At 36.7% G+C, this 24191-nt stretch overlaps 1 protein-coding gene across 8 annotated transcripts in view; it reads left to right on the forward strand.

The window, feature by feature from the left end:
- TRPC4 (transient receptor potential cation channel subfamily C member 4) overlaps window positions 1-24191 on the forward strand; it is a 211421-nt gene that overhangs the window by 75069 nt on the left and 112161 nt on the right. For 7 of the 8 annotated variants that reach the window (XM_070380391.1, XM_070380389.1, XM_070380387.1 and 4 more), the window contains one exon: window positions 22104-22622. In XM_070380391.1, the coding sequence (XP_070236492.1) occupies window positions 22104-22622 (519 nt within the window). Of the gene's footprint in view, window positions 1-22103; window positions 22623-24191 lie in introns of those variants that run through there. The other variant, XM_070380395.1, reaches the window with a different exon arrangement.

Below are 24191 nucleotides of genomic sequence, written 5' to 3' on the forward strand. Positions count from 1 at the left end.
GCAGATCAAGTTTGTTTTGACCACACTTAAGGAAAAGACTGCCACCTGGTGAATATCTGAGGCCTTTAAAAATACATCAGTATTAGTTTAAACATCTGGCACGAACTCAAAAATAATTGTCACACACTACATTATTTTTCTTTACTTTTTAATGAATTACATTGCTTCATACCACCCTATTAGCAGAGATTTTATAAAGCAGCATAAATGTCACAAGTTTCCATGACATTTATCCATTTTTACCTGGTACAAATGCATGTTTTACAGGTCACCTAATTCAGATGACATATTACCACCAAAAGTAAACAAAAATTTATAAATCATCATGATATATTTCTTTGGATTTCTTCTTTACTTAATTCTATAGCAAAATGACAAAAATGATATTTTGGGATCACCATAATGCTGATACATTCCATTCTTTACAACTCTGATCCAGAGAGCCAAGAGCAGGGGAAGTCATTTTTCATTCTATAACTAGTGCTGTAGTCAGAATCTGTTTTGATTTTTCCTAGAGCTTAGCTTTTTCTGTATATTTTATCTGAGCCTTAAGAGATGAAAAATTAATCCCCAAAGTTTTCTTATTTTGGTAACATATTCCCCCTCCACCTATCCTGATACATACTTTTGACACATTAAAGTGGAGGTTAAGAAGTCTCTTAGCTAGCTGCTAATAGAATTCATAAATTTCTGAAGTCTTTCATTCTTGTAGCTGAAGATTCAAGTTCACAGCTAAAGAAACTCGATGGAGAAAAGAAAAATATATATATATGATTCTTTCCTTTTAGCTGTGTGTTTCTTAGCACCCAGTAAAAAACCTAGGTAATATTTTCTTTAGTTGTGGATGAAATAAAGTCATCGTTCCATTCAGAGGACCAGGTGCCCACCACTTTTCTTTAGCTGAGAAAGTCCAGCTATGAGGCTGACATGACTTAGCACCTGTCTCTTCTCATTAGCTTCACATTTTTATTTCCTAGAATTTTTCCAAGTGTTAGTTTAGTTATTTTTGTGCAATCTCAAAGGAGAAGTTCTGAAAAACCAGTTATTTCTATAGCACTCCTTAGTTTCGGAGCTATGTTTTTAATCCTGAAAAGACAGTTTTTGTGGCTTTGCCTTTCAATACTTAGCAATATAATACATAATGTGACAGTGATGGAGCATAGCTATCCTCATTTACTTTAACTTGCTAATTCTTCTTTTTTTTGTTACTTTTTAATTTTTTAAAATTTTATATTGGAGTATAGTTGATTAACAACGTGCTCTTAATGTTAGGTGTACTGCAAACTGCCTCAGTTATACATACACATGTATCTATTCTTTTTCAAATTCTTTTCCCATTTAGGTTATTACAGAATATCGGGTAGAGTTCCCTGTGCTATCCAGTAGGTGCTTGTCGGTTATTTTATTTTTATAAACTTTTTATTGTGCATTGGAGTACAGCAGATTAACAATGTTGTAATAATTCTAGGTGGACAGCAAAGGGACTCAGCCATACACATACATGCATCCGTTCTGCGTGGTTTTGTGTTTTAAATACAGCAGTGTGTACAGGCCAGTCTCCAAATCCCAGTCTAGTCCTTTCCCAACTCTTCCCCTCTGGTAACCATAAATTCGTTCTCTAAGCCTGTGAATTTGTTTCTGTTTTATAAATGAGTTTAATTATGTCATTTTTTAGAGTTTCAGCATTGCATATAAATGATATCATATAATATTTATTTTTCTCTATCTGACTTCACTTAGTATGATAATCTTCAAGTTCATCCATGTTGCTGCAAACAACATTATTTCATTCTCCTTAATGAAGACTTTTTACCTTTAGTTTTTCCCTCATGCTATTAGTAATATATAAATATAAAAGCTCAACTAGCCACAGTCGTTGTATTTGGATCTTTTAAAACAAAATGGTTTTTCAGTCTGTTATACTGTGATGCCTTTTGTAGTTCAGTTTCTTCTCAAACTTCACGAATACCAGCCTGTTCTTTAAGCAGATTTACTCTTCAAATCAAATAGAATGATAGTCTTGTTTTCCTCTCCTGGCTCTATAATACTACGCACATCCTAGGTATTAAGTAACAGTTTGCCAAATAGATAGATGAAGATGGCAGATTAAAAACCCCCATCATCACTCATGAAAATAAAACAGGCAAAGAACAATCTGGCAAGATAAAATCGAACATCAAAGAACTAATAGGCTTTAGTGAAGGTAGCGATTCTGATTTAGATCCTACTCAGAAGGAAAACAAAATTATTAATACATCTGTTATTAAATTTTCTGGGAATTTTTTTATTTTGAAATTTGGCCTCTATCACCACAGATGCTGTGTAGGATTATGAGTGAAGTAGTTCTGAGAAGCCTCACCTTTTCTTAAAAAGTTAAAGTCCCACACAGAGCATGCAGACTTCCTTGAAGTAATTTACAGTATCCCGATAAAAACCTGCAACTGTTAAAAAAATACAAATCACACTCCCGATTTTATATGTATCGAGGGAGAGAAAGTGAAAAGGAATATATATTTGTGTAGAAAGAAAAACAATGTATACCTCTGGGTAGAGGGATTTAGGAGAAATTTTGGTTTTCTTCTTGTAGTTTTGACATTTTAAAAATCTTTCGGCAATAAGGATATATAGCTTCTGTAACAGATGGTGACTGCAGCCATGAAATTAAAAGATGCTTACTCCTTGGAAGAAAAGTTATGACCAACCTAGATAGCATATTGAAAAGCAGAGACATTACTTTGCCAACAAAGGTCCATCTATTCAAGGCTATGGTTTTTCCAGTGGTCACGTATGGATGTGAGAGTTGGACTGTGAAGAAAGCTGAGCGCCGAAGAATTGATGCTTTTGAACTGTGGTGTTGGAGAAGACTCTTGAGAGTCCCTTGGACTGCAAGGAGATCCAACCAGTCCATTCTGAAGGAGATCAGCCCTGGGTGCTTTTTGGAAGGACTGATGCTAAAGCTGAAACTCCAGTACTTTGGCCACCTCATGCGGAGAGTTGACTCATTGGAAAAGACCCTGATGCTGGGAGGGATTGGGGGCAGGAGGAGAAGGGGATGACAGAGGATGAGATGGTTGGATGGCATCACTGACTCGATGGTCATGAGTTTGGGTGGACTCTGGGAGTTGGTGATGGACAGGGAGGCCTGGCGTGCTGCGATTCATGAGGTTGCAAAGAGTCAGACACAACTGAGTGACTGAACTGAACTGAACAGGAAAAAGTCAATACTTCTCTGAAAGGTCATAATGCTTCTTCATATCATAACAGAAAAAGGCAGTGAGTGAAAAATAAGTTATTAAAGATGTGGGCAGGTTGTTGTTTGTGTTTTTCAGCCGCTAAGTTTTTCTCTCTTTTCGACCCCATGAACTGTAGCACCCAGACTTCCCTGTCCTTCAGTATGTCTTGGAGTTTGCTCAGACTCATATCCATTGAATCGATGATGCCATCCAACCACCTAATCCTCTTTTGCCCCATTTTTCCTGCTCTCAATCTTTCCCAGCATCCAGATCTTTCCAAAGAGTCAGCTCTTCATATCAGGTGGCCAAAGTATTGGAGCTTTCAGCATCAGTCCTTCGAATGAATATTCAGGGTTGATTTCCTTTAGGATTGACTGGTTGGATCTCCTTGCTGTCCATGGGACTCTCAAGAGGCTTCTCCAACAGCACAGTGGGCAGATTAGGTATAAATATAGAGTTGTTCCTTTGGGGAAATCTTTAATTATACAATTATAGTAATTAATGCAAGGGACATAAAATTTAGGAAACTTAAGGCCATTCAACAGGTCCATTCTTTTAGGTGTTCATATATAAAATCTAAAATAGTATTTGGTATACTTAAATTTATGTTCCCATTATTGATAGAAAAATAAAAACCACAGTTAATAATTATTCATGTTTGCATTTTTAATATCATACAGGTAAAGGGTATTTTCTCCTTTCATTTATAAATCACTTTAGCTCTATCAAAGCTCTTTCTTCACATTAAGATCACTTGATCCTGTGAGTAAACAGGTGATGTTATGTCTAAAAGTGAAGCTGGTGAATGATGTGCTGAAGGCCACACTGGTAGTGGATGAGCCAAGGTTACATGACTCCTTAGCTTATCTCCTCTGCTCTTCTCAACATATTAATAACTGATCCAATCTCACACCCAATTCAGAGGGTTCCCCAATGGCTCAGATGGTAAAGAATCCACCTGCAATGCAGGAGACCCGGGTTCAATCCCTGGGTTGGGAAGATCCCCTGGAGAAGGGAATGGCTACCCACTCCAGTATTCTTGCCTGGAGAATTCCATGGACAGAAGAGCCTGATGCGTTATAGTCCATGGGGTGGCAAAGAGTCAGACACAACTGAGCAATTTCCACTTTTCACACCCAATTCATAGTAGCCAGACATTCAAACTACCTACCCAGCACAACCTTGCTAACTTGCAGCTATTTGCATCTTATTTGCTTCAACTGGGCTTCCCTTATGGCTCAGCTGGTAAAGAATCTGCCTGCAATGTGGGAGACCAGGGTTCGATCCCTGGGTTGGGAAGATCCCCTGGAGAAGGGGAAAGGGCACCCACTCCAGTATTCTGGCCTGGAGAATTCCATGGACTGTACAGCCTGTGGGGTTGCAAAGAGTCAGACACCACTGAGCGACTTTTACTTTCACTTTTGCTTCAGTTACTGGTTCTGTATTTTCACTCTGCCTCTCCTCATTCACGGGAACCATTTTGATTCCCATCCTGCTCTTTTGGACAAGCAGGTTTTTTTCATTAAAGCACTCTACCGATGGAATTCTGCTGCATCTCTCACTGCCAAAAATGACCCATATGAAGTTTATTATCTTCTTTGTTTCATAGTTGCTGTGACAGATAAAGCTCTTAAATTGAGTTATCCATCTAAAGCATAGATTTCTAAAGGAAATTGAACTATTAATAACAGTATTATTTTGCCATACTGGATTGATGAGACCTTGTCCACATCCCCCATATTTTGAGTGCTAGTCACAGTGAATTAAAATCTGAGGATTCATGTCGTTTGTCCCTACATTGCTACCAAACATGTTCCATCCAATTTGGAGGACAAAAATCTGGTGTTATGGTTTCTATCACACTAAGAATCTCAGACCACTTGAAAATTACAGGCAAGCTTGGTAATATTTGTTTAAATTTAACATAAACTCAGATATATTTTGCTCCATGGAGACTTCATTTCTAACCTCAAATCACAGGATTTGACATAATTATGTCAACTTTTATTCATTCAAGTAAATCTACATTAATTATATGCACCACACTTTAAACAAATCTATGAAGAAAAATATAAAAAATATAAAACAGAAAAAAATGAAAGTTACTTTAGTGTGATTTTTTTTTAACCTGACAGCTTTGTTTTATTTCAAAATTGTGAAATAATTTAATAGTTTGTATTCCTTTGTGTATTTAAAATAAAATTATAAAGTGAAAAATAGAGTAAGGAATTTTAAAAACATGACAAAAATTTATAAAAATAATTCTATTTAACATTGATAAATCAACAAAGGACAACAAGGAAATTATACAATCTTCTGTATTTTATGGTCTATCTGTATAATGAAACTAGCACCTTTTATTTTTGTTGGAACTGAATCCTTTTGGAAAAGCAACTTAGCAACAGTTAGCAAAAGCAAAACCAAAGAAAAGATTATTCATAGTCATTCATTCTTTCATGTATTCAAAATAGAGGTGATTAAGTAAATTACAGTGTATTATTAATTTAAATGTTTCATAAGTATCAAAATAATATTTATAAAACAAAATCTATCAAGGAATAAATAAATATCAAATAATGACTAAATTCCATATGAATTAAATAAACACTTTTGTATTAAATAATTTAAAAACATGATGTGAATATTAAATCTCTTTAGCAAGGGTTAAAAGGGGTTTTCATGTGGACAAGACTCTATGAGCTTAAAAGTAAGGTGGATATTTAATCTATGCAAAACCCTATACACATGGCTTTCCCTCTCAAAGACTGGTGATCTATTTGAAGAAAGAGTTCCTGGGGAACACTGAGCAATATTAGGGGGAAAAGACTGATAAATTTGTTGAAATAAAAATAACATCAACAATCTTCATAATAAAAATTTATATAAAACATGGAAAATATATGAAATAAATATCATAGAGGAAAATGGTTAATATGTTTTAAAATAACAATGAAGAAAAACAGGTGAGACCTACCAAGAAACCTATTATTCCAATCTTTCATCAGTTCAGTTCAGTCGCTCAGTCGTTTCCAACTCTTTGTAACCAATGAAATGCAGCATGCCAGGCTTCCCTGTCCATCACCTACTCCCAGAGCTTGCTCAAACTCATGTCCGTCGAGTCAGTGATGCCATCCAACCATCTCATCCTCTGTGGTCCACTTTTTCTCCTGCCTTCGATCTTTCCAAGTATCAGGGTCTTTTCCAATGAGTCAACTCTTCGCATGAGGTGGCCAAAGTATTGGAGCTTCAGCTTCAGCATCAATCCTTTCAATGAATATTCAGGACTGATTTCCTTTAGGATGGACTGCTTGGATCTCCTTGCAGGCTAAGGGATTCTCAAGGGCCTTCTTCAACACCGCATTTCAAAAGCATCAATTCTTCAGCACTCAGTTTTCTTTATAGTCCAACTCTCACATCCATACATGACCACTGGAAAAACCACAGCTTTGATTAGACAGACCTTTGTTGGCAAAGTAATGTCTTTGCTTTTTAATATGCTGTTTAGATTGGTCATAACTTTTCTTCCAAGGAGTAAGCATCTTTTACTTTCATGGCTGCAGTCACCATCTGCAGTGATTTTGGAGCCCAAAATGATAAAGTCTGTCACTGTTTCCATTGTTTCCCCATCCATTTGCCATGAAGTGTTGGGAACAGATGCCATAATCTTAGTTTTCTGAATGTTGAGGTTTAAGCCAACTTTTTCACTCTCTTCTTTCACTTTCATCAAGAGGCTCTTTAGTTCTTCACATTCTGCCATAAGTATGTGGTCATCTTTTTATCTGAGGTTATTGATATTTCTCCCAGCAATATTGATTCAAGCTTGTGCTCCATCCAGCCTGGCATTTCGCATGATGTACTCTACATATAAGGTAAATAGGCAGGGTGACAATATATAGCCTTAATGTAGCCAATATGTAGCCTAGTCCTTTCCTGATTTGGAACCAGTCTGTTGTTCCATGTCCAGTTCTAACTGTTGCCTCTTGACCTGAATACAGATTTCTCAGGAGGCAGGTCAGGTGGTCTGCGATTCCCAAACATTTCTAATTTTATAGCCTTGGCATCAAAATCAGAAGAAGAACAGTGTGAAAAAGGAAAATTATGACCTATCAAAAATTTAAGTGTAAAATATTAAACAATATACTAGAAAAATCTATTAATGTAGTTCACTACTTTAACAGGTAAAGGCGAAGGAACTAAATTATTATCTTACTAGGTGCAAAAAAATAAGCAATTACTACATTTTTATCCTTGCATGATAAGAAAAAAAAATCTAAGCAAATCAGGAATGAAATAGACAAAATATTTGCCTTAAATTGATTGAGTGTCTACCAAAACCTACATTTATATCATTCTGAATAGTGAAATAATAAAAACATTCATGTTAATATCAAGAACAAAGATTCTCAGTATTGTTCTTCCATACACATTCTACTAGAGGCTCTTTTAAATAACAAAAAGAGTAAAAATAAAAGATATAAAGACTAGAAGAAATAAAAAGTATGTTCAGTTAATTTGTATAAACATTAAGTTTAATCTACAAATTATTATAATTAATTAGAAAGTTTATGCAAGTCATGGCATGAAACATTAATCTAGATAACTGTACTTCTGTCAAGTTGGCCAAATACTCTAATCACACGCAAGCCTCAGGATCTTTGCACTTGCTGTTCTCTCTTCCAGGAGTGCTCTGCTCTTAGTTAGAAGCTTAGCTTGGTATCTACATTTCTACAGCCTTTTTTTCAAATGTCATCGTATCAGTAAGCCTTCTGAGTCACACTGTATAAGGCAGAAGCCTCTCCTTGCCCCTGACACTCCTTATTTCCTCTTACCCCACTGTACTTTTCTCCATGGCCTTTACCATTTGACATTCCTTCATTCATGGATTTATTCATCCACTGGTCCACTCATGTGGTGTGTCTTTCCTTCTGTCTTTCTAGAATGCAGTTTGAATAAAGGCAAAGATTTTGTCTGTTCTGATCACTGCTATATTCCCTAAACTTAAAAGAGTGACTGGCATAAAATGGGTGCCCCAAAGTGTTATTGAATGGTTGGAAGAATAAATTGGCAAACACTGAAATAGTTAACATGAGAACAGCCAACTTTCAGGAGCATATATATATAAAAATATATATATATATAAATATAAACATATATATATATAAAGAAAAGAACACTGGGCTTAATTTTGATCCCTAAAGAAACAGTGTTCAAGGGATAAATAGAAGAGGCCCTAGTAAGTGAGACTGAGAAGAAGCAACCAGACAAAATGCTGATGGATGGTGATGATGATATTTATAACAATCATACTAGATTTTGTTTTACCAAACATTACATTAAAAACGCTTTTAAATTCATATATTGTTCACTATTACTTTTTTAATCCTTAAAAAAAAAACCCTATTAGGTAAAGACTATAATATTCTCCATTTTACAGATGAGAAGATTAAAGTTTAGGGGACTTAAATAATGTTTCCAAAGCTTTCCAATAATTGTTGCCAAATAGCCTCCCACAGACCCTTAGGACAGCCAGGGTTTGAGCCAATGCGCTGGCCAGTTATGGGAGTCAAAGGACTGGTGACTTCCAAAAAGGACATAGTGATAAGCACTGTCAACTGAAACTAAAATTAGAATCTCTGACCAGAATTTATGTGTAATTCTTATCAAATCAAGTATACACTTGGCCTGTGAGCTACATTTTCAACCAATAAGGGATTTCTCTTAAATATCACTTCAGAGAGTCTCCTTCAATGTAAAAGACATAAAGAGAGAGAGAGAGTTTTAAAAATAAAAGCGGTGTTTGTGAACCAAATGATCAGGGAATTAGTGCCTTAGTAATCCCCTCATTATTTTAGTGATTAAACCTAGCCAAAGCTGGTGGTGATTTAAAGTTTCTATTTGTTTGATGTCACCTTAGGAATTGAAATTTCTCCAGTTCTTTATCCAAGATGAAAATAATATTGAATAGTTACTATGTACGGTGTATCAGTAGCGGTATACAACAAAAGCCTGTGCCATATTAGGAAATGCATAGTTCAAATTTTCAGTCATGAAAAGTACGCGTTCCAGGCTTTGACATCGATACTTATGAAACTGGCCTGTCAGGGGATTATTGTTCTACTTTTCAGGTGAATCAAGCACTATAATTGGGACTGTGTTTGTGCAAGGAGAAGCAAGTCAATCTGGCAAAACTGAACAAGACAGTTTTCTGCTCTTTCTCTTCACAGTCTTAGGCTTGTCATTATAACACCAGTCCCCTCCTGTTATTTGGTGATTTATAGGTTACAACATGCTTTCACATTTAATCTTCACTGCAACCCTGTGAGTAGTAACTTCGGAAAGTCTTTGATATAGATTTCTCCGGTGTGTATTCCACAAGGAGAAATATCTTGGATAAATGTCCACATTTCAAAATGGGAAACTGGAAATGTGGAGAAGTTAACTGGATGTGTCATTTCCACATGACTGAAGATGGTTGAGGCGGGATATAATGCTTAGTCTTGATGGCCAAGCTAGTTCCAGGACCTCATGGCAGCCTGACTTACAAGACAATCTATTGATGAAGAATTTAGACTCTGGAGTCAGGCTGTGTGGGTTTCTGTGTGACCATGAGAAAGCTATTGAACTTCTCTGAGGCCTGTTCTGAATAACACCTACTTCCAAATATGATTTTGATGATTAAGATAAGGCATGATAAGCTCCTATGCCAGGGCAGGGTACATGGTAAGTACTTGATATATGTTTGTTGTTGCTGGTGTCATTGTAATCCGACCCCAGGCCTATTTGTGTTAATAGTATCATCGAGTCAAAATGATTTTTGCCAGATCTTTGTTCATTTGGTTCATGTGTTTATCATAGTTCTAAAATAAATCTGTTATTCAAGTTATCGCAGAAGTATGTTTATTATGTCACTCCTACACCTGTTCAAATCAATACAAACTATATCTATTTGCTGGTATTTTTCAAAGTTGACTTGAAATAGGCTTTATAGTGAAAATAGATAGCCAATGCAGTTCAAAATGAATGTTAACTTTAAAAGAGTAAAAATAGTTATTGACATTACATTATTTATATTCATACTGGATGTCTCATTGACTGAAGCTTGGGTAAAGTTATAAATAGTTTGTATGAAAACACTTAAAGGAGATAAGAGAATCATAAATTGTATAATCTGCACTCCCCTTCCTCACTTTTCTCACAAACTCCTTTTTTTTTTTTTTTTACAAACTTATTTTTTTAATTTATATTTATCTCTTCTTGTAAAAAGCTAATAATAACACCTCCTGTTTCTCCTGCCTGAATTTAAATAAAACATTTCAGGTTAATGACAGTTCATTTTTACTAAAGGGCATCATAGAAATGATAAGGTTTGAGTTGCATCCTGAAAATTTGGTAGAATTTGGCCAGTGGGAGGAAAGAGGCAGACACTAACAGGAAAGCTATGAATGGAAAGTTTGACACTGAAATGATTGGGCCATGGGATCCCTGCCAGGATGGAGTACAAAGTATATTTTAATAATCAGGGTTGGATGTGATTATAGAGGTCTTTGCTTATCAAATAAACTCATTAAGATATAATTAGGTAATACCAAGGACAGTCTCTGATATAAAGTTAACTAATATTTAAAGAATCTAAAATCAGGAGCCTTTTTGTAAAGAACTATGATCCATCTCTCCAGACTGATACATACAGCAATTCATTCAAGTTCAGATATTCAGTAGCATCTTAATATTTCATGAAGAGTTATTCCACAGTTTGTTCAGCCTTTCTTTTTTGAAAAAACATTCAGGTGCTATCCAGATTTCTAGCATGACAATGATGAAATAAACACATAATCTCAAGGTGCCTGATTTTCTGTAGGAAGGGTTCCCGAACTAAGAGTATGGTTCTTGGAATTTATATAAGTGCCAGATTCTTTCAAGCAAGGCTGTTAAAATTTGCATTCCTCTTGCTTTTGATGAATGTGGGCACCAGTATCCTCAGCTCCTTAACTTTGGCAAGATAACTGTAGTTCATTATTCTTTTATATTTCCTTTCTTTATTAATGAGAAAGATTATCCAATGCTTCTGATCTTTTCTTCTAGTCTTACTGAGGTAAAATTGACATACAGAACTGTATAGATTCAAGGTGTACAGCATAATGATTTGACTTACATACATCATGAAATGACCACCATAAGTTTAACAACATCCATCGCGTCATATAGAAACAAAATAAAAGAAGAAAATAGTTTCCTTGTGCTGAGATCTCAAGATTTACTCTCTTAAAAACACGCAACAGTGATAATTATATTATCATGTCCTTTATATCCCTAGTACTTACTTATCTTATAACTGCAAGTTTGTACCTTCTGACTGCCTTCATCAACTTCCCTGATCCCCACAACCCCTACCACTGTGCTTAGTCATTCAGTCGTGTCCGAATCTTTGCGACCCCATGAACTGTAGCCTGCCAGGCTCCAGTGTCCATGGGACTTCCCAGGCAAGAATACTGGAGTGGGTTGCCATTTCCTTCTCCAGGAGCTCTTCCCAACCCAGGGGTCAAACCCAGCCCTGCCCGCCCCCCCATCCACCTCCATTGCAAGCAGATTCTTTACCGTCTGAGCCACCAGGGAAGCCCCAACTCCTACCTCTGGTAAGCACAAATCTGATCTTTTCTTCTATAGATTTATTGTTGTTTTTTTATTTGAGTGTAATTGACCAACAAAATTATGTGAGTTCTTGGTGTACAGCTTCAGATCAGATCAGATCAGATCAGTCGCTCAGTCATGTCCAACTCTTTGTGACCCCATGAATCACAGCACGCCAGGCCTCCCTGTCCATCACCAACTCCCGGAGTCCACCCAGACTCATGTCCATCGAGTCAGTGATGCCATCCAGCCATCTCATCCTCTGTTGTCCCCTTCTCCTCCTGCCCCCAATCCCTCCCAGCATCAGAGTCTTTTCCAAGGAGTCAACTCTTCACATGAGGTGGCCAAAGTACTGGAGTTTCAGCTTTAGCATCATTCCTTCCAAAGAAATCCCAGGGCTGATCTCCTTCAGAATGGACTGATTGGATCTCCTTGCAGTCCAAGGGACTCTCAGGAGTTGTCTCCAACACCACAGTTCAAAAGCATCAATTCTTTGGCGCTCAGCTTTCTTCACAGTCCAACTCTCACATCCATACATGACCACTGGAAAAACCATAGGCTTGACTAGACGGACCTTTGTTGGCAAAGTAATGTCTCTGCTTTTGAATATGCTATCTAGGTTGGTCATAACTTTCCTTCCAAGGAGTAAGCGTCTTTTAATTTCATGGCTGCAGTCACCATCTGCAGTGATTTTGGAGCCCAAAAAAATAAAGTCTGACACTGTTTCTACTGTTTCCCCATCTATTTCCCATGAAGTGGTGGGACCGGATGCCATGATCTTCGTTTTCTGAATGTTGAGGTTTAAGCCAACTTTTTCACTCTCCACCTTCACCTTCATCAAGAGGTTTTTAGTTCCTCTTCACTTTCTGCCATAAGGGTGGTGTCATCTGCATATCTGAGGTGATTGATATTTCTCCTGGCAATCTTGATTCCAGCTTGTGCTTCTTCCAGTCCAGCGTTTCTCATGATGTACTCTGCATAGAAGTTAAATAAGCAGGGTGACAATATACAGCCTTGACGTACTCCTTTTCCTATTTGGAACCAGTCTGTTGTTCCATGTCCAGTTCTAACTGTTGCTTCCTGACCTGCATACAAATTTCTCAAGAGGCAGATCAGGTGGTCTGGTATTCCCATCTCTTAAAGAATTTTCCACAGTTTATTGTGATCCACACAGTCAAAGGCTTTGGCATAGTCAATAAAGCAGAAATAGATGCTTTTCTGGAACTCTCTTGCTTTTTCCATGATCCAGTGGATGTTGGCAATCTGATCTCTGGTTCCTCTGCCTTTTCTAAAACCAGTTTGAACATCAGGAAGTTCACAGTTCACATATTGCTGAAGCCTGGCTTGGAGAATTTTAAGTATTACTTTACTAGCGTGATTCAATATTTCTAGCAGTATAAAATGATGATCATAATAAGTCCATTTACCATCTGTCACCATACAAAGATATTACATTATTATTGACTGTATTCCCCATACTGTAAATTTCATTTCTGTGACTTTTTTACTTTTTAATGAGAATTTTGTGCTTCATAATTTCGCTCACCAATTTCACTCTTTCCCTGACCCTTTTCCCTCTAGCAACTACTTGTTCATACTCTCTGTATCTATGACTCTGTTTCTATTTTGTTATGTTTGCTAATTTGTTTTGTTTTTATTTTCTTCTGTGAAAATCTTTGGTTATTCTACTTGAGAAATGTAAAATAAAATATGCAGTTCTTCATTCTGTGTTACCAGTCTTGGTTTAAGAGTTCTCCCCAACCCTTTGTCTGTACAACTAGTTTTTGAAATTCTTTCCTAAATGTTGTTGCTTTTTCTTTATATATTTAAATATTTTTCCCATCCCAAATTTATTGTTATGAAATGAGATAAGGGCTAATTTGTTTTTTGGGGGGATAGAAAATGGTTTCAATGCCATATAATAAATGAATCACTTTTTCCAATTGAATAGAAATTTTACTTTTTCACATATCAAGTTCCCATATATCGTAAGTGGTGGTGGTGGTTTAGTCGCTAAGTCATTTCTGACTCTTTACAATGCCATGGACTGTAGCCCTTCAGGCTCCTCTGTCCATGGAATTTCCCAGGCAAGAATACTGGAGTGGGTTGCCATTTCCTTCTCCATATATAATAAGTAATAATGGTTAAAAAGCTATTCAACTGATCTGTACTTGTTGCTATATTTTTGGATCATGGTCTTCCTTTCATAATTTTTGAAATTCTTGGATATATATTCCTCCTTATTAACTAATAAAATAGTTTTATCAAGTTATAAATAAAAAAGATTCTGAACAAAATGATGGTTTTAGTTGCTAAGTAGTGTCCAACTCTTGTGACCCCATGAACTGTAGCCCATAGGATTTTCCAAACAAGAATACTGGAGCGAGTTGCCACTTCTTTCTCCAGGGGTCTTCCTGATCCAGGGATTGAACCTGGATCTCCTGCTGTGTAGACAGATTCTTTACCAATTGAGCTACCAGGGAAGGCCCTGAATAAAATGCACATATTTATTTTGAGACAATTGACACAATTAAGATATTAGGTCTTCCTATTCAGAACACAATATTTTCATCATATTTTGGATCTTATTTTATGCTGTGTGATGTTTTATTGTTTCTTCTTATATGTTTTATTTATTTTTTCTTTAATATTTTCATAAGTACAGTATTTTACCACAATTTATAATAGCTACTTTTTCATTCTATATTTAATCAGTTTTGTTTATAACCATATTTCAAATATAGAGAAAAACATGAATTTTTTTGATATATAAGATATATAAGGTATCTTATATCTTAACTTTCTTATCTTCAGTTCAGTACAGTTCAGTTGCTCAGTTGTGTCTGACTCTTTGTGACCATGGACTACAGCCCGCCAGGCTTCCCTGTCCATTACCAGCTCTGACTTTACTCAAACTCATTACCATTGAGTCAGTGATGCTATCCAACCATCTCATCCTCTGTCGTCCCCTTCTCCTCCCACTTTCAATCTTTTCCATCATCAGGATCTTTTCCAATGAGTCAGTTCTTCACATCAGGTGGCCAAAGTATTGGAGTTTCACCTTCAGCATCAGTCCTTCTGATGAATATTCAGGACTCATTTCCTTTAGGATGGACTGGTTAGATCTCTTTTGCAGGCCAAGGGACTCTCAAGAGTCTTCTCCAACACCACAGTTCAAAAGCATCAATTCTTCAGCACTCAGCCTTCTTCACAGTCCAACTCTCACATCCATACATGACCACTGGAAAAACCATAGCTTTGACTAGAAGGACCTTTGTTGGCAAAGTAATGTCTTTGCTTTTTAATATGCTGTCTAGGTTGGTCATAACTTTTCTTCCAAGGAGCACACGTCTTTTAATTTCATGGCTGCAGTCACCATCTACAGTGATTTTGGAGCCCCCAAAATAAAGTCTGTCACTGTTTTCATTGCTTCCCATTTATTTGCCATGAACTGATGGGACCAGATGCCATGATCTTAGTTTTCTGAATGTTGAGTTTTAAGCCAACTTTTTCACTCTCCTCTGTCACTTTCATCAAGAGGCTCTTTAGTTCCTTGCTTCCTGCCAGAAGCGTGTTGTCATCTGCATATCTGAGGTTATTGATATTTCTCCCGGTAATCTTTATTCCAGCTTGTGCTTCCCCCAGCCCAGCGTTTCTCATGATGTACTCTGCATGTAAGTTGAATAAGCAGGGTGACAATATACAGCCTTGACATACTCCCTTCCCTATTTGGAACCAGTCCGTTGTTCCATGTCCAGTTCTAACTGTTGATTCCTGACCTGTATATGATTTCTCAAAAGGCAAGTCAGGTGGTCTGGGGTATTCCCATCTCTTTAAGAATTTTCCATGGTTTGTTGTGATCCACACAGTCAAAGACTTTGGCATCAACTTTATTCATTCATTCATATAGCAACCACTTGATTTTTGTGCAAGTTCATGTTTGAGTGTATATGCATATGTGCATGTTTATGAAAATTTCTCAAGTTCTCAATAAATTATGTTTAATTAGTTTTTAAAATATAACTCTAAGTTGAAAGTTCCTTACGTTGGTTTGAATTAGAAGGTCTGTCTGGGTGATTAAGAGAGATAAATTTGATATTCATAAGTCTGAGTTTTAAAAAACATAGGTTTCAGTACATTAGATAAAAACATTAAAGCTAAAAGCAAGATGAAGCTAAATATTCCAACAAATTTTTGTTGAGGTACTTGAAAAAATTCTCATAAAATTTCAATTATTTTACTATCAATAAGGGTATAAAAAAAGTTTTTGAATCATAGAAATTTCATGTTACAGCAATCACCTCTCATAACAGAGATATTAAAGGACTTTTGCAAGATAATATAACTAATCCAGAGTAAACCCCGATTAGAATATTGGTCTATTTGGTCTTAATAATTGAGGATATACCAATTACTATTATATAAGAAATTTTATTTTACTCTGTTTATACAACCCAGTTTAATGAATGCTGAATATAAGGGAATGAATTCTCTTAAACTGTATGAATGTCACTCCAGGATGAATTTTTCTCTAGATATGTATACTTCAACATTAATAGTTCAAAAATGTATATGTTAGTGACAAAGAGACATTTCTATATTTGGGTAAAATGTCACACTCTAGATTTTAAAGTACGTGCCTCAGACTGGTGCCAAGTCACTTCAGTAAAAAGCACTGGGTTGAATTTGAAGAAAGCTATCAGTTTATGAGTTAATAGGTAATCAGTTAAACTGATTGTTAATCGCTCAATTGTGTCTGACTCTTTGCAACCCCATGGACTGTAGCTGCCAGCCTCCTCTGTCCATAAGATTCTCCAAGAAAGAATATTGGAGTGGGTTGCAATTCCCTTCTCCAGGAGATCTTTCCGACCCAGGGATCAAACCTAGGGTCCTGCATTGCAGGCACATTCTTTAACATCTGAGCATTAATGTGTGTTATTTAGCTTATGTGTAGGTCAGTCATTCTGAAAACTATGTGAGATGAAAACGATTCAGTTAATAATGTAACTAATGCTATGGTAAGATTGAGAAAAGACATTGAACAAATATTCATAAATCTTAGGGAAAAAAGCCAAAGCAAACTTCCAGCTATACAGTGTAATAAACAGGGATATGAGTTTAGTTTCCAGATCCTCTTTTAATTGCCTCTTCTTCTTAGTTGTAGATTTCTGGGTCAACAATATAATTCAATCAGTTGAAGTTCGTTAAATGGGGAAGTGTGTTGCTTGTAAGTAACATGAGTATATTTTCATACAGGTATGTTTGCATGGGTGTAATGCTTTTATGTCTGTAGAGAGTTTATTTTGACTAAAATAAGTCAAGCATAGTGTAATTTTTATCTACATGGTTGTTCTTGTTATGTTCATTTCTGTCCTTATTTATGTCAAATTTGGAGGAAAAAAAGAATATTCCTATCAACGTCATTTTTAGGTAATAGCCCCTGAGCACTTATAGTGAACTATTTATTTTCCTGTTAGAAAATCTGCTTTTCACTTATGACATTGGAAGCACAAAAAGAAAGAGGGAGAGTTGCATACTGAAGATACTGAATAAAGCAAAGCACAGGATAAGGACAGGAAATAGACTTGTGAGTGAACCATGAAAGAAGGAGAAGCCCATTTTCTGCATTTTCTAAGTGTTTCTGAGTTTCAATGCCTTATGTTTTAGACTTCTTTAAATTTCTGTTATTTAATCGCAAAGACCATGGGACTGCCTCTTGCGACCCCAGGGACTGTAGCCTGCCAGGATCCTCTGTTCATGGGATTTTTCAGGCAAGAATGCTGGGATGAGTTGCCATTTCCTTCTCCAGGGTATCTTCCCAACTCAGGGATCAAACTCGCATCTCCTGAATTGGCAGGCAGATTCTTTACCACTGAGTCACCTGGGAAACCCTTTAATTTCTGAGTATCAGGTAAATAGTAAAGTTGCTAATCAACTGATAAATGTCTCTGCTGCTGGAGCTCAGCAAACAGGCATCTCTTCGCTGCCCTCTTGTCTGCTCCAATGTCACCATCTTCCAAGGCAAGAGGTCCTTTGAGATGGTACTCTCATCTTTCCTATGAAGTCAGTAAGAAGTGGCCTTTCATTAACTTTTATTCTTGGCCAGCTAGTGGGCAAAAGAGAGGAGAAGGGTCATTGGCCCTTATTTAATTAAGGACTTCTCTGAAAATCCCTTTCCAGCCCTAGATTTTGCAAATATGCCATTCGAACACTGCCATTCTGTAATGGAACTCTGGATTGTTTCGTTCTGTTTATGACCAGCTTTCACTCCGAGACAAGTAGACATTATTGAAACTGAAAGCTGAACTGAAAGATATGCAGGGCATCTGGACTAGAGCTCCCTTGTCCTCTGATACCTTTGCTTTGAATTGCTCTTATCCCACACATACATTTCCTCTCTCTGTCTCTGTCTCTCTCCTGCATCATGGTCATGATCACAGTGTTTCTTTTTCCATTACTACAGCTCTAGCTTAGACTGCACTGGTTACCAGGCTCCCTCATCTACCTCCAGCCATTCTACTTTTCAACCTGATAATCAAAATATGCTACAGTGATATTAGCATGTAGGAATTACTCCATTATTCTCCTGGTTAAATTATTCTATGACTCCACCAATGGCTATTTGAAAACCTTCCCTCATGTTGCCCTAATCTGCATTCAGGCATTTTACGATTATTTATCTCTATGTGGTTTATCCCATACTCTAAAGAATTTGCTATGAATCCATCTTTCTTTTTTTTTTTTCTTGTTATCATTTTCTGGTAACTTTTCTATGTTGCTAGTTCCAACCCATCTTAAGTATAAATTCCCTCTAAAATCCTTTTCTAATTCTACCTAGTAAAAATAATGTCTTCTGTAAATTAATTTCCCTATTGCTTTATTTATACTCTCTTTAGGAATTTATTAAATATTCATGCCAAAATCACTTGCATAATTTATACTCTGTGTGTGTGTGTGTGTGTAGGTGTATGCATTTGTATGTGCAACCATACTTTTAGGACTAAGGAGAATAATTATATGATTATTTCCATAGAAGCTTTCAGGCCTTAGACAAATTCAGTAGCCAACCCTGATAATAAATAAAACAATTCAAAATTATTGCTTAAAATGTTGAATGCCATAAATAAGTAGATGGATAGAGTGAAAAAGGACTAGCAACGCCAAGTATAATTTACAGTAGGGATGAAAGTTGGTATCACTGTTTAAGAATATTATTCGATCCAGAAATTCCATTCCTAGGTACAAGGCCAACAGACGTGGACAAAAATGTACAAAGGAACCATATTCTTAATAGCCACAGACTGGAAACCACACAGATGTCATAAAAAATAGATTGATAAATAAGTTGTGTCATTTTCAAAAATCAAAATCTGATGCCGAATTGACATAACAAAAATGATTGCTACTAACAGAGAAAGTTAAACATAAAAAGTACATACTTTGATTTGTTTATATAAAGTTTAAAAGTTTGTGAAAGTAATCTGTGGTGATAGCAGTTAGATTTGTGATTGTGAACTGGAATGACTGAGAAAGGACAAGAGGGAGGTTCTTGGGATGCAGACACTCTTCCGGGCTTTTGTCTGTGTTGTGTCACACAAGCATGTTCACTTTTTAAAAAGGCATCAAGCTGTACACTGTGCATTTTACTGTTTGTATGAAAGTGAAAGTGAAAGTCGCTCTATTGTGTCTGACTCTTTGTGACTCCATGGACTCTAGGCCAGAATACTGGAGTTGGCCTTCCGCTTCTCCAGGGGATCTTCCCAACCCAGGGATCTAATGTATGCTAGACCTCAAAAACAAGTTCAAAATTAATAATGATTGCAATGAATCAAAATATATTGAATAAATGAAAAATCCATGGGCCCATGAGTAATACTCAGTAATTAAAAGGAGAAGAGGACCAAATTGTACATATAAAAGAATGCGAGTAAGCAAACTCAGAAGTGATGATAGGATAAGAAAGCCCTCAATTATCAAACACCATGTAATAACTGATATAGGCACATAATTAGCACTCAATAACAAGCAATCATTTAAGTGTTTTTTTGTTATTTTTCAATGCAATGCTTACCTTCTGGGACCTGGATAAACAATCATGTGTGCCTGCTGGGCTGTGTGATCAGAGTCCCAGCAGACTCTCTCTCTATATATATATAGTGTGTTTTGTTTGACTATAACTGGTGAAAGTATGTTTTTTGCAGAAGCAGCAGTGATTTGCTGTGGGTGTAATTTATTATTATAATTTTTTGTTTTTTTGCTGTTTTATTCCATTCTTGACCAAAGCTTCCTCTAAGAGGTTTTTTATGGAAAATTGTCCCACTAACTTAAAGGGTGTGCTGTGCTATGCTAAGTCACTTCAGTCGTGTCTGACTCTGTGTGACCCCATAGATGGCAGCCCACCAGGCTCCCCCGTCCCTGGGATTCTCCAGGCAAGAACACTGGAGTGGGCTGCCATTTCCTTCTCCAATGCATGAAAGTGAAAAGTGAAAGTGAAGTCCCTCAGTCGTGTCTGACTCTTAGCGACCCCATGGATTGCAGCCTAACAGGCTCCTCTGTCCATGGGATTTTCCAAGCAAGTACTGGAGTGGGGTGCCATTGCCTTCTCCAACTTAAAGGGTGAGGTGGGAGATATACTTAAGTTGTCTTCTAAAAAAATTAAATACTGAATATGTTAATATATATATATACACACACACACATAGAGTGTGTATCTTATGAAATAAACAGATATCCAAAATGGCAGATGAATTAAAAGCGTATGAGTTTAGTTATTCTCTTGTAAAGAGTACAGTCTACTTAAAAGTAGTGCAACTGAAGTTTCATATGACTTTCATTTGTCTCTCAATTATTTTCTTTTTATCCTTTTGTGGTTTCCATCATATTTGACCAGTATCCCATTTTAATGTGATTTTTATGTCTTAACTTTTTCTTCTCTGCCTGTTTAACTTGTCCTTATGTAGCACTTATTTTCACAGAGGCCTCTGTGACTTTGTGGCAGCAGGAAGAAATATTAAACCAAAAAATTGTCAAGCAGCAGGGTGTAATGCAATACATACGGGTCTGGGTATCAGACAGATGGGCCTGGTTCTAACAGCAGGATACCCGCTTACTCACCAAGAGAGCATGTCTATAAAAATATGAATAATGAATAGTTAGAGTAAGTGTTCTTGCTATTAAGTTGCTAAGTTGAATCTGACTTTTTGCAACCCCACAGACTGCAGCATGCCAGGCTTCCTTGACCTTTACTATCTCCCAGAGTTTGCTCAGACTCACGTCCTTTGAGTTGGTGGTGCCATCCAACCATCTCATCCTCTGTTGTCCCCTTCTCCTCCTGACCTCCATCTTTCCCAGCATCAGGTTCTTTTCCAATGAGTCAGCTCTTTGCATTACTTTTGCTCCAAAGTAGTGGAGCTTCAGCTTCAGCATCAGTCCTTCCAATGAATATCTGGGGCTGATTTCCTTTAGGATTGACTACTTTGATCTCTTGGCAGCCCATGGCACTCTCAGGAGCTTTAGGCCTATTAAATAGTGCCTGTTAAATTGTTTTTGTCTTCATCATTCCTAGAGAATAACACAAAGGAAATTGTTTGTAAGTGCACTGGTGACCTGATTCATTGGGAAGCATTTTTTTCTAATAAACAGCGATGTTAGCAAGGGAACATCTCTTGTCATCTGGAAGATACACTGTAAAGGGATAGATGAAAAGAGAAAGCTGAGAGGATACCTCTCTTATGTTCGGCTGCCACCTTTAATCATAGGTTGGATCTTAGGGCTACAGAAGATAAAACACAAACAAGCCAAAAACCTGAGTGAGGAATTTAAAAACTTGTACTGCAGAAGAAAATCTGGGGTTTAAAGCAAATCATTAACTATTTTTCAGTGTCTTTTTTGTTATTTACGTAGGCCACAACACTGGGAAAGAAAAGCAAAGATTGACAGAAAAGAAGTTGGGAGCAAGAAAGACTTTTATCAAGGGTTTTCATAGGCATTGAGGCTAAGATTTCATAAAATGTCACAATTCAGATAAAACAAAGAATATCATGTCATTCTATTGCAGTTTTTTTTTTTTAACCTATTTTTTTCTTGTCTTTGGAGGGGAAAAAGCTGCATCTGTCATAGAAGAAAAAAAAAACCCAGCTAAAAATGTATGAATCTTCCTCAACATTGCTGTAGCATGTTGTCTTAAATCACAGACTTGAGCAAATGAACTCCTCGTGACCTCTGCTTTCTTCTTCTTTCTAGGTGCCTCCCATACTCCTTGATAAGCAGTTCTCTGAATTCACTCCAGACATTACACCCATCATTTTGGCAGCCCATACAAATAATTATGAGATAATAAAACTTTTGGTTCAGAAAGGCGTCTCAGTGCCCAGACCCCACGAGGTCCGCTGTAACTGCGTTGAATGTGTGTCTAGCTCAGATGTGGACAGTCTCCGCCACTCTCGCTCCAGACTCAACATCTACAAGGCCCTGGCCAGCCCGTCTCTCATTGCCCTGTCCAGTGAAGACCCTTTTCTCACAGCCTTTCAGCTGAGTTGGGAGCTCCAGGAACTGAGTAAGGTGGAAAATGAATTCAAGTCAGAATATGAGGAGCTGTCTCGACAGTGCAAACAATTTGCTAAGGACCTACTGGATCAGACAAGAAGTTCCCGAGAGCTGGAAATCATTCTTAATTACCGTGATGACAACAGTCTCCTGGAAGAACAAAGTGGAAACGATCTCGCGAGACTCAAATTGGCCATTAAGTACCGTCAGAAAGAGGTGAGTGTTGCTAGATTTTATCCATCAAAATGCCACAGAACTTAATCACAGGGGGGAAAAGTTGGTACTCCAAAATTAGGTTGGGGTTTTAAAGCATTTTCTATTTAACTTTAAGTGGATGAAATGTTGGCCAGATTACTGATTATGAAACACATTTAGGAGTGGCAGTAAGTGGTTTAATAATTGGTGATTTTTTGACACCTGTATTAAAATATACACATTTACTGGGGTGAAAATGGTAAAACTAATGAATTTTAGACTCTCTGTATGAAGAGTTCTGATTCTGCCATTTATAAGTCTTGTTCCTTTAGAGGGTCACACAGATTTCTTTGAACTTTGGTTTTTCTCATCTGCTTAATGGACTTAATATTTATACTTGATTATATGTATACTTCTTTATACATATAAAATATTTTTCTCAAAGATTTGAAGGAAGTATAAAATGAGTGGATATGTATGAATGCTCTGAGTAAATTATAATGTGTAATATTAATAAAAATACATTATTATTAGAAATTATTAATAAAAGAAAGCTTTTAGTCCAATAGCAGGTGGAAGTTCTAAAACTTCTCTCACGTCTGGCTTAGTTTCTTTATTTGCCAGGAATGAGAAGTTAAAGAGTCAGTTGCAGGAGAGTAATACAGTTTTCATTAGATTTCTGTGGATTTTAATATTAAATGAGGAAAATTCAGATCTATTATACATATTGCCTGGAGAAGGCAATGGCACCCCACTCCAGTACTCTTGCCTGGAAAATCCCATGGACTGAGGAGTCTGGTAGGCTGCAGTCCATGGGGTCGCTAAGAGTCAGACACGACTGAGCGACTTCCCTTTCACTTATCACTTTCATGCATTGGAGAAGGAAATGGCAACCCACTCCAGTGTTCTTGCCTGGAGAATCCCAGGGACAGTGGAGCCTGGTGGGCTGCCGTCTATGGGGTCACACAGAGTCGGACACGACTGAAGCGATTTAGCAGTAGCAGCAGCATACATATTGCCTAGCATAATTGTTTTTTGCTTCTATCACTGATTTTGAGTAAGTTCTCAAAAATATGTTTACTTCTACCTCCAAAAAATATTGGTTTTCTTTTCATTGGTGAATTATAGTAATTATTCTAGAACAAAAATATTGGAAAACTACATATATAAGATGAAAAAGAAGCTTCTGAAAAAATGTATTTAATTTTTTTGAGTTGGCCCTAAATATTCCACATTAGATATTAGATATGTATTAGATATTAGAATAATTTTAATATGCAACTAGAAGAAATTAATGAAAAACTTCACTTGACTAAAGATGTTTTTTCTTTGCTTAGATCCTTTTGTATATTTTAGGAAAAGACTCAATTTCAAGGTTTATTGAACAAAGAGCCACAAACTGAGTCCTTGGTTAGGTATGTTAGAAGCAAAGCAATAGAAAACATTTGATAATTTCTAACACTTCTTTCAAGATGCTTGTACTTTTTGTTTCTGTGAAGTTATGGAATTGGAGGGTGATAGAACCTAACAGTGCAGCAGAATGAAGGAAGGCTAAAAACACACGTAATAAGAAAATATGAAGTAGTAATA

This window comes from Bos mutus, chromosome 12, assembly GCF_027580195.1.
Source record: "Bos mutus isolate GX-2022 chromosome 12, NWIPB_WYAK_1.1, whole genome shotgun sequence".
In the NCBI taxonomy this organism is placed as follows: domain Eukaryota; kingdom Metazoa; phylum Chordata; class Mammalia; order Artiodactyla; family Bovidae; genus Bos; species Bos mutus.